The sequence below is a fragment of the Bombus pyrosoma genome, linkage group LG8 (assembly GCF_014825855.1).
Source record: "Bombus pyrosoma isolate SC7728 linkage group LG8, ASM1482585v1, whole genome shotgun sequence".
Lineage (NCBI taxonomy): Eukaryota > Metazoa > Arthropoda > Insecta > Hymenoptera > Apidae > Bombus > Bombus pyrosoma.
Genome location: NC_057777.1, coordinates 211,035 through 227,326, shown reverse-complemented (window position 1 = coordinate 227,326; position 16,292 = coordinate 211,035). Strand labels below are relative to the sequence as shown.

At 32.1% G+C, this 16,292-nt stretch overlaps 3 protein-coding genes across 11 annotated transcripts in view; 1 reads left to right on the top strand and 2 right to left on the bottom strand.

Moving 5' to 3' along the window:
• The window catches only part of LOC122570224 (C-terminal-binding protein), a 24,835-nt gene extending 20,945 nt beyond the window's left edge, over positions 1-3,890 (bottom strand). Inside the window, exon 1 of one of the 5 annotated variants that reach the window (XM_043732279.1) lies at positions 3,598-3,890. The gene's annotated coding sequence lies outside the window, so the exon portion shown is untranslated. Of the gene's footprint in view, positions 1-2,706; positions 3,465-3,597 lie in introns of those variants that run through there. The other 4 variants (XM_043732281.1, XM_043732283.1, XM_043732275.1 and 1 more) reach the window with 4 other exon arrangements.
• Positions 1,873-6,204, top strand: LOC122570226 (E3 ubiquitin-protein transferase MAEA). 2 transcript variants are annotated; one of them, XM_043732287.1, is made up of 5 exons: positions 1,873-2,286; positions 4,556-4,958; positions 5,036-5,348; positions 5,438-5,747; positions 5,821-6,204. In XM_043732287.1, the coding sequence occupies exons 2-5, from the start codon at positions 4,685-4,687 to the stop codon at positions 5,920-5,922; spliced, it is 999 nt and encodes a 332-aa protein (XP_043588222.1). In that variant the 5' UTR covers positions 1,873-2,286; positions 4,556-4,684; the 3' UTR covers positions 5,923-6,204. The 2 variants fall into 2 exon arrangements, with proteins under 2 accessions (XP_043588222.1, XP_043588221.1); XM_043732286.1 differs by lacking the exon at positions 1,873-2,286 and adding an exon at positions 4,107-4,349.
• On the bottom strand, positions 6,205-16,292 carry LOC122570223 (NADPH-dependent diflavin oxidoreductase 1). 4 transcript variants are annotated; one of them, XM_043732273.1, is made up of 12 exons: positions 16,151-16,292; positions 14,503-15,966; positions 14,336-14,415; positions 11,568-11,688; positions 11,394-11,475; positions 11,164-11,303; positions 10,832-10,977; positions 10,549-10,634; positions 10,316-10,462; positions 9,931-10,239; positions 9,646-9,848; positions 6,205-9,525 (listed from the first exon to the last, which is right to left on the bottom strand). In XM_043732273.1, the coding sequence occupies exons 1-12, from the start codon at positions 16,228-16,230 to the stop codon at positions 9,390-9,392; spliced, it is 2,994 nt and encodes a 997-aa protein (XP_043588208.1). In that variant the 5' UTR covers positions 16,231-16,292; the 3' UTR covers positions 6,205-9,389. The 4 variants fall into 4 exon arrangements, with proteins under 4 accessions (XP_043588208.1, XP_043588205.1, XP_043588207.1 ...); XM_043732270.1 differs by lacking the exons at positions 14,336-14,415; positions 14,503-15,966; positions 16,151-16,292 and adding exons at positions 11,985-12,035; positions 13,220-13,855; XM_043732272.1 differs by lacking the exons at positions 14,336-14,415; positions 14,503-15,966; positions 16,151-16,292 and adding exons at positions 12,979-13,012; positions 13,220-13,854.

Sequence of the window (16,292 nt, the reverse complement as noted above, 5' to 3'; positions counted from 1 at the left end):
GCAAATTACGTAAGGCCAGAACAGGAGCTCGTTTAAATACCGACACAATCAACGATGAATAAGTTATCCGTGCATGTGGCGCGCGCACCGGCGCGGTGAAACGAAATAAGGGAAACGTACGCGACGCGTTCGTTCCATATTCGCGTTAAATTCGGCGAAAGTTACGCAATCCAACATACCGTTTGGCGCCGACGTCCTTTAAGACTTGCTATTAGCCATCGAACTAGGCGTACATACAGAAATTTTCCACTACATCATCACTACTTTCGCATCATTTCTCCATTTTGTATTTCACATTACGGTACACACAAACATTGAAAAGTTCTTTTTTTTTTAATTCCCCACCGTTCTTTCCCCTTTTTCTTCTTTTATCGTGCTCATTTTGTTTGTAGAATTTTATTATTCCAATGTTAGGCGTTGTTTCTTCTCATCGGAAAACGCGACGTCACGCTTCTAATATTTTGCAGTCGTTCGAGCCCTACACATTTCAGATTAGTAGGTCGTTAGCATGCTTTATCGTTTCGAACGGAAGCTTGTTAACCAAGTCCAGACAAGAACATCGAACCCGTGGAAAAACCAAACCAGCGTGTGTGTTAAAAAGTTGAAGTATAGGTGGCATTTATTATGTTACAAAATATTTTTGAACTTCACTTATTCATGCACGAAAATCCAATTATGTAAACTACGTGGTTATGTCATTTTTAATTTATAAATATTCCTTTTGTATATTATTTTTTAGTAAATAATAATTGCAAAAATTTGATCAAGTTATTAAACCACGGAAGGACCACGTAATTAATACTTAATTGATGTTCGTATTGTAATCTTTCTCAAAAAAAGAAATAAGATAACATGATTATTCTTTTTCATCGTATCTACTCTTCGTTTCTTCACAAAATTAAGAAAAACTTTCTTTTTTTTTTCTTTTTTTCTTTTTAATTAGAAAATGGCAAAAGAAATGACTAAAACTAATTAAAAAATTGAGGATAGATGGAAAATATCGACAAACTTTTAAAATTAATTAAGTTCGTTATATTAGCTGTGAACATTAAAACGGTCGTCTACAACTTTGTATTGTAAGAGAAGCAAGCAATATATCAAATCAATCAAAGGATGCGGGTTGCACGAACACGTATAAAAGATTCACGCGACAACAGCGGGACACCAGGAAACAGGACGGAAAAAGTTGAGAACCACTAAGTGCGTTCGCGGTGTCACCCACAAGCACGAATGATAATCGTTTTCGCAAAAGTTCGCTCGAACTCTGAGGAGGATGCTAATTTGTAGCACGAACGTGGTGCGATAATTAGCGACGCGTGTAAACGCGTCCCTAAATTATGTTCTCGCTTAAGAAAATTCTCTGGGATAGCGAGCGTATGTGTATGTAAGTCTCTCGCGTGAAAAACGCAAAACACATTAATATGGTGTATATCACGAGATAAATAGATATGGAGAAGACGGGCTGTCGACGGAAGGAGCGAGAGATACAAATGAATGATATTCTAGAAGCGTCTATCCAAATGGCGGTCAGTCGCATGATACGTACACTTAGCAGAATAAATGATTTACATCAGACTGTACTGCACCATAGGCATTTCGCTCATCCGACATGCTCTTCGAACGGCAAATCAAACATTTCCAGTAACGTGATTTATTAAAATGTAAAGAGGGAACCATCACGCGAACTTGATTCGACCGAGTTCTCAGATACGTGTAAGTACCTGTGCACACACAGATGGACGAAGATTGAAAATTCCCTGCGAATGTTTCTTTTCGAATAAATGAAATTTCAAAGCATACAGCGCGAAGTGCTGCCACCTAGTAATAATTCATAACAATTTTCATACTCGTCGGATATGTCAGAAAATTCGCCTGGTTCGCACGTGCGTTTTATAGCGTAACCATAAATCGAAGGAAAATCGTACGATTCGTTCCACGCGGTAATTTAACCGGTGCAGATTTATTTCGAACAAGCACCGTTATTATACTCCTTACGTGTCGCGATAAAACAGATAAGACGTTTAATTGCCCATTGGTATCCTACTCGAAAATTAACATATTGCAATGAACTTGCATATTATAGTAAAGGATGTTACGCGTCGATACATACAAACAAGTATACCGAGGGAAATGTGAGAAGCACGAACATGTAACGTTTCATCGGAAAGGTTGAAGTGTTGCCGAAGGTCAACGTCAAGATACGATTACACACAATTCAGTGGAAAAGAGAGTATTTAAGTGTCGAATAGAGTTCGGGTTTCGCGAGGCACGAGTCGAAAGCTCTGTGTAAGTTTTTAACAGTTGAAAAGTATGGGTAAAAGAGGAGAAAAGGCTGAATAATCGGGCCAGTGGCGAGAGCGGAGGGCTGAATAAAAAGAAAGGCGCGTGGCCGTTGCTGGCGCGGCGTCTCCCGCCATATCACACTAGTCAGCACACTCGCACACTAAGTGTCATACATTCGCCATATACATATAGAGAGACGGTGGAACGGTTAAACGAAGAACTATGTATGCACTGTATTGGTACGTTCAGAGTAGAGACGGAAGATAGAAACGCATACAAATACACACGCACGAACCCGCGGAATTTTCTCCGGTGCGTGTGTGCACGCATGCACCGTGCACACCAGGGGCCGCGCGAGCGACGCACACGGCGTATACTGAGCCTCTCGGCGGCGCGATCTACGTGAGAAAAACACTGACTAACCTGTCGGAGGCGATTCTCCCAGTATTCCTTGGTCCACGGTACTCCCGGGTACTCGTGTATTTTCACCGGCTACACTGCGATCACCAAACTATTCACTCTCTCACACGGCGTTCTTACGATTGTGTCTCGATCGGGGGTATAAGCGCGGCGCCTTGACTCTGTATTACGATTCACACGGTTCTTGCGGCGTCCACGGGTGACTTCGAGCCTCCCGTGGAACGATACTCGCTCGGATACGGGCTCTGGGGTCACGCGCGCCCGCCCGACGCCCCAGTTCTTACCGAAAATCTCTCGATTCGACGAAAAAATTGGTCGACAATGCGCGGAACTACGCTCGCGACTGTCTCCCTCGCTGGAGGAAAATGGCGGCCCCCGGCCATCCGAGTGACTCGCGCGCGCCACCGATGCTCTCCGTCACCGGCCGAACATATCCGAACATCACCGATCCATTTCGAAGTCTCTACCGAACGGTTAAGTTAAATATCCGCTGAATTTTTCCAACAATTTTCAAAAATCTTTTATTCAAAATAGTCTCGTTTTCAAGATTTTACTTATCGTTATATCTAATCACAGATGATAAATGTGTTGATTTTATATTTATAAGCAGAATTACTTTTGTTACAGGGCCATTAACTTCTTCATCCTGATATCATGCATTTGAATTATTTAATGTTTGCGAGAAATTTATACGCTTTTGTAATGGAAAGAATCCATAAATATTTTCTATTTAATTAGCATTTAAAATTAAAAAGTATGGAAATAACATGTTAATATTAGCGAATAATCGAAATAAAATTTTTTTTTTTACGAGGGATGCACATGTGATTGTTTAAGATTACGATTATTTAACTTAAACCGGAGATAGTAATAAAGAATTTTTCAAAAGCTCACCTTTGTATAAAATCTTGTACACTTTGCGAGGGAAAAGCTGCACATCACATTTCCGAAACATTCAATCACGCGTACGTTATTAGCATTTTCTATTCGGTTACGTTGCACTCGGGTTACACGTTTAAATTTCGCGATTGGTCAAAGCCAAAAATTAATCCGCTCCAGTGACCAATCAAAGTCGCCAAGAATCGTTGGCAAGAATAAGATATAACACGTACGTTAAATAAGATTATTAACGTAAAGATAAATGGCAAGATCTTTTGCACTGGTATTACGGGTGCCGTAATTTCTTTCGCCGCTATAAAAAATCGCAAAAGAAATTCCACTTTGATAGAGACAATAATAAGTTCTTTAATTGTTAACAAATAGTTGAGTCAGGTTCAGTCACATGATTTAGTCTGAGGATCATCCCTTATTTCGTTATCGTTAATAGAGCCATCTATTGTAACGTTATAATACTAACGTTTTTATCATGCGTAAACAAAATGATAATTATCTCTATTAAAATAGAGCAAGAGCTTTCACCATTCTTGAAAATAGTAGAGTGTCAAATTAGTTGTATTCATCATTCTGTGCTTATATCCGCAATTTGTATAAAAAGAGATGAATAACTATGATACATAATAGTAAAGTGTATTAGCTCTGACATAAGAAATATAATTTTCCTCCAATTTTTTAAGTATAACATTTCGCGTTGTTTGAGCATAACCAATATGTCAGACGTTAAAAGCCTCGAATACCCAACGTTAAAGGTACTTAATACTTTTGTAATTGTGTTATGATCTTTTCGTTCATCTACATAAATTCCTTAGAAACGTTCGAGATCTTTGACAGTTCTTTATCATTTACGGGACTTGCGCTATTTTCTACTAACTTCATGAGCTTTATTATATTTAAATCTACGGAGATCCTGTTACCATTTAAAATAATAAATTAATGCACAATATTGTGTTCTTAGGTTCCCTATGAACTCCTCAACAAAAAGTTTCGGTTAGCACAAAAGGTCATAGATAGGGAAGCTTCGTACGTACAAACAGCAGCTAATGAATTAATAAAGGATAATAAAACCTCCGTTCCTGCTGGGGAGATGAGCCTATTATTAGGCGGAGTTGTGGAGAAACTGCAAACCTTGAAGAGAAAGGCGCACGAATCCATTACAGAAGAGTTGCAAGCAAGCATGGTTTGCAAAAGACGTCTAGAACATTTAAAAGAACACGCCAATACCGCACCGAGCGTTGTGAATCAGTGGCGGAGGCAACGGCTTGATAGAATGCTGATAGAATATTTTCTTCGGAAAGGCTATTACACAACTGCAACTAAATTAGCAGATAGTAGCGAGCTTAGAGATTTAACAAACATAGGTATATTCATCAATATTAATGCTGCTCAGTATTTTATGAATATAAATAATATTGCTTGTTTCGTTTCATATTTTTAGATGTTTTTATGGTATCCAGGGAAGTAGAAACATCCTTAGCAAATCATGAAACTGCAAGGTGTGTTGGATGGTGCTATGACAATCGATCTAAGTTAAGGAAATTAGGAAGTACTATGGAATTTAATTTACGCGTGCAAGAGTTTATAGAATTAGTAAGGCAGGATAGGAGGCTTGATGCTGTCAAGCACGCTAGAAAATGTTTTGCCAATTATGATGATTACCAATTGCAAGAAATTCAATGCTGTATGGGACAATTAGCATTTCCAGCAAATAAGTCTCTTAGTCCATATAAAAATTTGTTAGATGAAAAGAGGTAAGTATATTTATTAAATTATATGTTATTAATTCTTGTAATCTGTGTTGCATGTTGTAAATTGTATTTATAAAATATAATATTTACAGATGGGATAGATTAATTGAGCAATTCAGGCATGAAAATTATAGACTTTTCCAATTAGCAACTCAAAGTGTTTTTACAGTAGCATTACAGGCAGGTTTATCGGCATTAAAAACACCTCAATGTTATAGTGCAAACAAAGAAGGGAGAAATCCAAATTGTCCGGTATGCAATGAAGCTCTTAACGAATTAGCTGTCCCATTGCCTTTTGCTCATTGTTCACAGTCTAGACTTGTCTGCAGTATTAGTGGAAAACCATTAAATGAATATAATCAACCAATGATGATGCCAAATGGATATGTATATGGAGAACAGGTAAATAAACTTGTTTCTTATAAAATATAATTATTAATTTACTAAATTTAACATTTATTTTATTTTATTTTAGGCATTGGAAAAGATGGCTCAAGAAAACAATGGTACTGTAATTTGTCCAAAAACCAAAGAAGTGTTTCCGTATAAAAAGATAGAAAAAGTGTATGTTATGTAAAAATTACTGACTCAACACACACAATTTGTATTATATGCAATGCATCTTTCATATTCTAACTTGAAATATTTACTGTTTAATACTGTATACCGATATTAACAAAGGGAATAACTTCTATTTTTAATGAATTATTTTTTTGCAAATTTAATTTGTGATCATCTACTAGAATAAAATGTAATACATATGAATAATGTGTGTTATGGAAAACGTTCTAATATTTCGATATAAAAAGATATAAAAATTACTATGATAATGTAAGTGGTTATTAAACATGAAATCAGATTTTTGTCCTTACTCATTTATTTAACATCATTTCTACAATAAATTGAACAATTAAAACAATTCCATAAATCTACGTTTCAAGACGCATCTTTTGTAATGTTTGAACTTTGTAAGTATATTACAGTGATTCGTATTTATATTTATACTTTGCATGCCCAGAAATCTTACCATAATAATGGTAAGATTTATGTTGTAACATTGATGTATTCTGGCTCCTACATTGCTATACAATTTTTTGTTGTTTCTTTTTCATGTAAAAAACAGATGTACCACCATTCAAATAACTTTTAAAGTGAATAATTGTATTGTATATCTTAATGAAGAAAGTCTAATCTACCTAATGATATGCATTAAGCAATTTTAGATGAAATATGTCCGCAAGTTAATCGATACAAAAATATCCTTTCTACGCTCTACCAGCTTCAAGTTCAATGATTTTTCAATCATTGGTTTCATTGAATTTTATTTATAATTTATTGTCTGAATTGCTTTATGCAGAGGATTGTCCTTCTAGGAATTCGGATTCAATATTTTAGAATAAAATTTGTGGTCAACCTGGGGTACAATATTTGAGGTAATTTAAGGTTTACCATTAGCAAGATTTGTTTATATATATATATATATATGTGTGTGTGTGTGTGTGTGTGTGGTTCTGATAATTTAGCTGAGCATAATTTGAAAATGTATTGGAATATTAGTTATAATTGTATGTGTGAATTGATAGAAATAGAGCATAAACAGTATTATAAACAGTAAAACAGTATAGCTTACAAGATGGTGTATACAATAAAAATGCAAGATTTATAATTGTCACATGTTATTACATGTAGAAGCACTTAGACAGTATTTACAGATCTTACTAACTGTACCAAAACAGAAGTTCGTACTTAATGATGTATACTTTTCTTTTCTTTTCTTTTTTTCTTTTTTGTTGTTATTGTTGTTGTTATAATGAAAACAACATGTGTACACATATGTACATATGAGTTAATATATGTAATAAAATCTATTAAAAGTAACTATATTTTTAACTTTGTCAAATAATAACTTCACATTTATTATAAATAAGGATGAACAATAAATAATAAGATAGTATACATTATAAAGTAATAATAAGAGAACACGTCTTTTCATTCAATGTAAAATATGCAGCACTCCGTTTAGATGTAAACAAATAGTAGGTCATGTCATAAGTAATATCGTTTCTAATCTTACTTTAGATAAACATGCGTATCATGTTTCTCTGAGATGTTTTCATAGGAACTTCTCCCTTTGTTTTTCTCTAATTATTGAAACAATTAGACCGGTATTTTTCACATTTAAGGAAGTTATAAGACGAGTGTCAGCGAAAACCATTTGCAGCATTGCATGCTACACAAACTTAAAAAAGGCACTGCAACTAAGGATACTGTTAAAAATGTTTGTAAAGTATACGGTGAACACGTTTTAAATGCGAGAAAATGTCAAAAATGGTTTCCGAAATTTCCGTATGGCGTTTTTGAATTTTCTAATGGACACAGGTCTGGCCGAAGAGTATCGTTCGATGTCGAAGCATTAAAGGCTGTGATTGAAGTAGAACCTGCTTAGACTGCTAAGGAAATAGTAGGTAAATGCATACATCGATGATTAAAAGTAAACGGAAGTATTCGTTTTTCTCATTGAAAGTTAGAGTCAAAACGCGGCGTTACTTATGCTATGACCTATTTTTTTTTTTTTTTTTTTTTCGTAAGTACATGAAATAAATATTATATTAGAGTCTTAGTAAACTTGTTAGACATTATGATATTTCAATTTTACACATTACCTTAGCCTTCTTTTTAATATACAGTATGTTGATGGAACAAAAAGCATAGCAAACACATGATATTACATACAACATGGTAAACATATAGAAATATGTTTAGATGAAAAAAAGAGTAATGATCAGAAATACAAAACAAAGTAAGTGAAACAAAGATATATTATTGCCTTGAGTTTTATCGAGACTAACATTAATCATATCATTTCCAAATTACTTCCGTATGTTTGTAGAACATTTTGAGTTATTTGAAAAGACAAATACTAATCATCTAATATTTTAATAAAAAAAAAAAAGTGTCGATATATAAAACTAATACTAAAATCATATAAAACACAAAATGTGTTTGTAATACAAATATACTTACAAATGTATCTTGTAATAACGTTTGTAAAGATATATATAAAACAACCTATTACTGAAAATCAGGATATAAACATACAAAATATGATAAAACAATTGAAAATGGATGATTAAAAATTATGAAAAGCTACCCTGTGCAAAATATTTATGTAACCTTGGGAAAAATATTTGAATATGCTCTTTAAATGCACATGTGTGCGTTTCAACATGGAAAATATTTTTAATTATTCGCTATAATCAGCACATTACTAAACATTTAACAAAGAAGAAAATCATTTTCCATTTTAACATCTTTGTTTTCTAAATGGGATACAGCTCAGTCCTAAATTTTGTTAAATTGCTAATATGAAAAGTTTACAAACCACAGTCTTATTATAAATTTGGTCTATGTAAATAACAATTATTAATTGTACAGGTCTTTTATGTGCTTATTTTAGCGGCTTCGAGTTAACTGATGCATGTGAAAAACTTAATAATATATGGATATTAAGGCTTATTGGTCCAATTTAGTATTAATAGTTGCATTAGGGCAGTGATTAAATATTAATCTCACAACTATAAACTTGTTGTAATAACAGAGATCTCTATCATTTTTTTTTTCTTTTTTTTCAGATTTTAAATATTCCATTATGAAATATTTGTTTTCAACAATACAAATTCGATTCTTTGAGGTATTATTTAATGTTTGTATTTCTTTTTCTTTTTCTTTTTTTCTTTTCTTATATTGTAACAAAATGATTCATAGCATTTTAAAGAAGTATGGAAACAAAGACATAAAAATTATTAACATCTTACTTTGCCAGATCATCTTATAACATCAAAATTTTCAGCTTCATCATTAAATGCAGAGAAATCTATTAAATTCACGTAATATCATAAATAGAGTAATGTCAAAATTAAATTGAACTTTATATTGATGAACTTTCATCTTATTCTTTTCCTCGCGCTCATCTTCTTTTGATTTTCCTATCAAGCGAATGACTTTAAACATGGATTAATACTTTATTATTGAATGTTGTATGTATTAAGATAATTCAAATGATATATTTGCTACCAAGATGGGCATAACCATAGAAAATAATATTCCAGTAAAGAGCCCTGTGATTAATGACGCTGCCCCAAACATACCAGCTGTTGCCATATATTCAGAATCTACCATTCTAAAATAAAAATTCGCTCTCTAATATGTTTTAATACTAGAAATTAAAAAAAAAAAAAAAAAAAAAAAAAAAAAAAAAAAAAGAAACAGATTTCATTTTTTCTTATTGTATAAATCTCACCTCGGACAATACATCATGGATAAAGAGGAAAAATAGCCACTACTTATTCCCATTGTAACAGCGATTAGAAAATAAATCCAGTCATTACTAATGTACACTGGTAATATTCTTGTAACACCACTTGGTTTGTAATTACAGAATAAAAACAATGGTATGTACAAAACACGTAAAAGAACTGGTATTATTAAGTACTTTTTACTAGGCTGCAAAGAAGAAAAATAATGATTTATAAAATTAGTTTCTGCATTTACTACTTAACGAATGTCGATTAAAAAATTTACTCACCCACTGAACCAACGATGCGATTGAACTACCAATGAGAGCAGTAACGTTGAACGTGAGAAAACACATAACAGTACTGTAATAATTTGATGAAACTATAAAATTAGGATCCGATTGAACTATGTCAGATTGAACAGATGGAAATAGAGAAAGAGTTACGAAAAATATGAAAAATGTATTGAAGCACTGAGGAAAACATTGTTTAAATATTTTCCAGTATGGCGGCGTGTTATGTTTGTCTCTTGCATTATTTTCTAATTGCCTTTTATTTATTCCTTTCTGATGTAATAATTCACGATATCGGTAAAATCTCTACAATCAATAACAATTCATGTAAAACGTTATACTTAATCTATAATAAAATTCATAAGAAAATTGTAAATCTTACGTTTATCGGAAGTGCAAAATAAGTATCAAAGCATGCAAGAAGAATAAACAGAGCAGTTATAAAGTAATATATTGCCGCAGTCCGAGGATTTGGTGCCATATACTGAGCAAGAAAGTTAATCATCGCTGTAAATGTTCCACTTATATTCTGAAAGTAACATAAGAGTAATATAGTTGAATATGTACATATTACATGAAGTTTTATATCACAAAACTGTACAAGTCGGTGTTTACCGAGCCTAAGATAACAGCTCCTGTGTACTTTGTGGGTAACTTTGCCACCATACCAAACACAGAGTTTTGGTAAATTCCATTAGCAGCTGAAAGGTGTTTCATAAATAAAAATTAGTACTATGTGGATGCGAATGTTCTTAGAAAGTACATTTGACACTAAGTAAAAAAGTGGATTATAGCTTAAAGCCAATGTACTCTCTAATTGCAAAATATAAATATAATTTATTTAAAACGCATAAATGACTGTTATTTTGGAATTTCTGCAAAAATAATTTTATCTTACTGTTTAATATAATAACAGAAATCATGGTAATCCAGAAAAAGACACCTGGCCAACCAGAGCTATCAGTCATTGCCAAAATAACGGTACATACAAATATTAAAACTTGTATGAAGATGCCCCATACTATACGTGTTGTCAAATTGCCACTAAAAGAATTAAAAAATTGTCTTTAAATACAGATACTTGATTCTTATTAAGCATCTGTAGATTATCACATGATGATAAAGGCTATCATATACAATGAAAATGCTCTGGAGAATATGTTTTTCAGAAATATTAAAAGATAACACGTATATAAGACATTAATTTGAAATTATACAGTATATACACACCCAAATTGCATAAATACATTTAACCAATTAAATAGTAGATTTGGTATTTGTGCTGCAAATCCTAAGTATGCAAGAAAATTTGTGGCATAGTTTGATTGAATTCCTGTATACTCTTCAGATAATTTGTAATTAACAAAATACTAGAAGAGTAATGAATTTCATTAAAAATTTATAACCTATGTAAAATTAGTGATAAAAAAAGTGATAAAATGTGCTTCAAAGAGTCATACATTTTTTGCTGTTATGAACATATTCCATGGCATTAAGATACCAATTCCATGTAGTACCATTATGCAGAATACTATGTTTAATCTAAAATTATATAAATAAGCAATTAGAATTGAAATTTTTAGTAAATTATAATAAATAACATTGAAGGTATGACATTTTATTTATATACGTACCTATCTTTAGGAGGATTTAATTCAAGGTCTGCTTGATCCATTGTAACTCCTCTAAAATTTAATTCATCGTCAGGTCTGCCCGTACCTTCCCAACCAGGTGAAAGACGAACAGGCTCAGTGCCTACGATAAAAGATCTAGTTTCACAATATGATTTGGGCAACATATATACATACAAATTTAATGATACTACAGTTACAGCTATCTTTAGAACACTTTACTAATGCTTCAATTTAAAGCAATTTATCAATTTAGCGATCATGATACAAACACTTGATATGTACATTACACGCTCATATGATTTTATATTTGTATCTTAGATTTATATAGCACAGAGGATAAAAAGAATATATAACAGCACTAATCTTAATCGCATGAATATTATGTTTATATTTTGCAAAAAATAAAACATTAATTACCAGCAGCTGATACACGATCTTTAAAAGTGTTATAAGAGGATTTAATGTAACCTGGGAACATTGATATAAAGTTTATTTTACTTGTATTCCATATCTGCTTAAATTATACCCCTGTATAACATACATAAGATCATGCTATAAGCACACTATAGAATAGCAGAAAATGCCATAAAATTATGGAATTGAGTAGCTAATTTAAACATATCAGGCACATGGTGTCAATTATTAAAATATAATTATAATATTAATTGATTAACTGATGATAATTATGATAATAACACAAAATATATATATATATACACATGTTATTTTATAATATGTCATTCATAACGTATTCATTTCTGTTTCTTGGATCTAAGATATGTTTATATTTAGTTCACATCAACTCTATGTCGGCAAAAAAATAATGTTCTGTATAAAACATGACACCTTTGTACATACAATATGCATACAATGTACTTCTTCCATAATGCAATAATTTAATAATATGCATTTTAAAGCATCGTAAAATTTATTGTAGAGAATTACTTAGAACATTGGAATTTGTATTATTTCATTTCACTTATCTCAATATGCATGTACAAAGTTTTGCTTACGATAGAAAGATAATTAGGAAGAAGCACGCCTTTATGTTTATTTTCTATCACTTTTTCCTACATTTTTTTTTTCTTCTTTTCACAGTTAGTTACCTATGCAAAGCACAATAGTAAAAAGGTCAAAAGCTAAAGGTAACTAGATAATATTTTAAAGTGAAATTTTAACAGAAAATCACGTATAAACTTCAGATGCTGTATATACTTAGAAAAATGAACGTTTTTGTACTACTCTCTTGATAAAATTGATAAATTAAATTAAATATATCACTTAGATATGTAAAAAAAAAAAAAAATAAAAAAAGATATAGTGTCAAATGATTCTAATGTAATCATCATGTAATAATATTCGATAATAATTAACATTTAAACATATATAACATGTAAAAATAATACTTAACATTTCATAATATACTGCTCTCTTTAAGAATGAATCTAAAATCACAGTGAATTTTATGAATCTTCACCGCCGAGAGACCGGTTTGGTGGAATATTTGCGATAAAAATAAAAAGAAAGGAAGGTGCACGTTTGTAAGAAGGGTAAAGCTGTAAGTATTCAAAATATAGTAGTAAGGCTGAAACGATTAACGTTCGAAATTGTGAAGAAAAATGATGCGATAAAGAAGGAGCATTAGTATATACCTTTCGCGGGCACGATGCGTGTTCCATTCGAATCTTTTAACAAAGTTTGTTCCTCGGGGCCCACACTAAATTCCTTCTTCGTGTAACTACCCGCCATTTTTTCACAGTTTGTAAGATTAAATCAAATTAAGAGCTGTTGCAATATTGAGGGTTAATATACTTCACGTGTTAGCGAAGGGTGTTAGGGTGGAGATGAATCTGCGATAATTGTTTCGTCTGAATACGGTTTCGTTTTCGCCAGGTAGACGGATATTCAGAATTCAAATAATCATTGGAAAACTTGAATTGCGAGAAAGTATTTAATTGACATTTGCAGAGTTCTCCCAATTTCTGTGGAATTCCGTGTCCGGCGAAAATACTTTACGAGTTTAATGTCGGGATCACTGCATATTCGATATTTAAGGCTTCAAAGTTATGAATAGAACTGCTCCCCAATGTGCAAGACATACCATCTTTCTGCTTTATTTTTTATAGGTTAAGATAAGATAGGGGTTAGAGTTCGTCAAGCGAGCTCCACGCTGCGCGGAGATTCAGGAATAACCACGAACTAGTTCAAGATATTGTGATACGCGCGCACATCTATAATATTCAAATCAACAAACAGAAAAAATCTTACATGATGGACGCAATTGGCAAGACTAATGTAAGACAATTAGTTCTCCTTGACTGATACATGTACATTACTGTACATATTTATATCGGTATTTAATTGGATATTTTTGTATGCGAAATACCTCTCTTTTTTTTTTTTTTTTTAAATATTGCTAATCTATTCTATATCTAAAGTTAAAAAGTTTTTATATTTACATGAATAAAAAGGAACAGAATGATACCATAGTTACCATTTTATACATCCAAACATAAAGTTATAATGTTTTATTTTTAAACGCTTTCGATACATACTATCGCATTTTTATATGTGTAATTTTTAAAATTGGCAGCCATGATTAATTTTTTTAAAAATCTTTTATTAACCCCAAGTTTCAACTTGATACCGATCTTCATTTTCTAAACGTTTAACAAAATTTTCTGCTTCTTCTTCAGTTGATCTTGTCATTTGTTTGATCAAATCAACAAATTCTTCGCGAACACAATTTGGCATATTTTTAGAATTACCTGCTAGGTAAATGTTACCATTTCTATTAAGAAATTCCCAACAAAGTTGCTTCTGACTACGTATAACATGCTGTACATATCTAAAGTGTTAACGAAAACTTAGTCACATAAGATGCAAGTGGCACGTTTAAGTGAATAATTTATATATTTAAGGAGCATTTACTTACATTTTATGCTCTTGATCTCGGGAAAACGCGCAGAATAAATTTAAACCTTTTTGCAGTGATAAATATTCAAGATCATCTTTACAATGGTAATCTTTTTCCTTGTTTCTACAGCCAAAAAAGAGGGCACAATCATTTAAATTATCATCCAATGCACATTTATCTAATATAGCCGAACGAAACGGTGCAATTCCTGTTCCAGGACCGATGAATATCATCGGCTTATTGTACTCAAATTTAAATGTTCCTTTCTGTATCCAAAATATTATCTTGTCCTCCTTTTTCAAACTCGCCAACCAATTAGAACACAATCCATATCTTGGCTCTATTAGTTTTGTTTTATACTTTACTACTGCTACTAAGAGATGAATTTCATTTTCGGTAATCCTTAAACTCGAAGCTATGCTAAATGCACGAGGCTTTATAGGAGACATAATTTCAAACAATAATTTTACATTCAATTTACTAGTTGTATGTGGAAAGTCCGCTAGTAACTCTAAAATAGTTCTTCTTGGCCTATTGATGTAATTATATAGTTCTTCTTGACCACCTGCTGTTGTAAATTCATCTAACTTGCCCTTCTCTAATTCATTTTCACTGATAAGAGATAACAGTTGCATCGTAGATCTGCGTGGCTTAAAGCTTAAATCCCAATACTGCTCTACAATTTGGTATAAAGTTAGTATTTGTTTTAGAACATTAGGTACTTTAATTTCTTTCTCAGTTACTTGAATTAACATATCCGGATTTAATCGCACATTATTGTCATTTAATACATCAAAAAATTTTTCAATTTGCTTTTGAGAATTCTTGGGTCTAACATACACTATGTCTCCAGGTTGGTAATTAATGTTATCTGATCTAAATTTAATTAATCTAACATCCTGAAAATGATCTTGTGCGGTAGTTCTTACATTTTCAATTATCGTACCCACTTTCACTTCATTATTTGTAAATACCTCTTTCATGAAAATATCATGAACCGAACAATATTCATTATTCATGGAATTTCTGTCTCTCTCTGATATATGAAATCTCTCGATTATGTTATTTTCACTATTAATCAAATCTATTATGGAAATATTAAATGTATTTCCAACTTTCATCCACATTTCTTCTAGCCAAGAATCAACAACAGCATCAATTCCTAAATCATGTTGATCATCTGCTAGCCCAATAGGTAACAGTTCCTTTGCACCTAGCTGCATTAATCTTCTGTTTAACTTTTTTGCTGCGAAATTAAATTTTTGATAGGAACTGTCACCTAAGCCTAATATTCCATACTTTACATTAGAAAGCAATGTTGTTGGGAGATTTTTTCGTAATAAAAGTCTCCAGAATTGTCTCATATTATTAGGAGGATCTCCTTGGCCTGTGGTTGCAACCACAAACACTATCATTTTTTCTGTATCAAGATTTTGAACGTTATAATCATTCATTGCAAAGACACTGCTTTCCAGGCCTTTTCTGAAATAAAATCGAAGAGACTTTTGTAAAAGATATTGTATTCTTAATATTAGCATCGGTAATTATATTATAAAATAACATTGATAAAGTTCTTAATGCCAATTAATGATTTCAAACTTTCTAATTGCGAAACGATATACATATATTTCTATCTATACAATAGAGGGAAGGACAATAACAAAACCTTTTGGCAGTTTTCCAAATTTGTTCAGCCACATCTTGTGCAGTACCTGTCTCACTACCGTACAATATCGTGATTCTCATAATGTTCTTTGTCGTAAAAAAATTTCAAGCGTAAGTCTTCTGGTAGAAAAAGAGTTGTATCG

Bases quoted from the DNA above. Each gene is read 5' to 3' on its own strand.
- LOC122570226 (XM_043732286.1), top strand. From the start codon at position 4,311: ATGTCAGACGTTAAAAGCCTCGAATACCCAACGTTAAAG. The intron at 4,350-4,555 runs GTACTTAATACT...TTGTGTTCTTAG, and splicing joins TCGAATACCCAACGTTAAAG to GTTCCCTATGAACTCCTCAA. The intron at 4,959-5,035 runs GTATATTCATCA...TCATATTTTTAG, and splicing joins TAGAGATTTAACAAACATAG to ATGTTTTTATGGTATCCAGG.
- LOC122570223 (XM_043732273.1), bottom strand. From the start codon at position 16,230: ATGAGAATCACGATATTGTACGGTAGTGAGACAGGTACTGCACAAGAT. The intron at 11,476-11,567 runs GTACGTATATAA...ATATAATTTTAG, and splicing joins TTAAATCCTCCTAAAGATAG to ATTAAACATAGTATTCTGCA. The intron at 11,304-11,393 runs GTATGACTCTTT...TTACTCTTCTAG, and splicing joins TGTTCATAACAGCAAAAAAT to TATTTTGTTAATTACAAATT.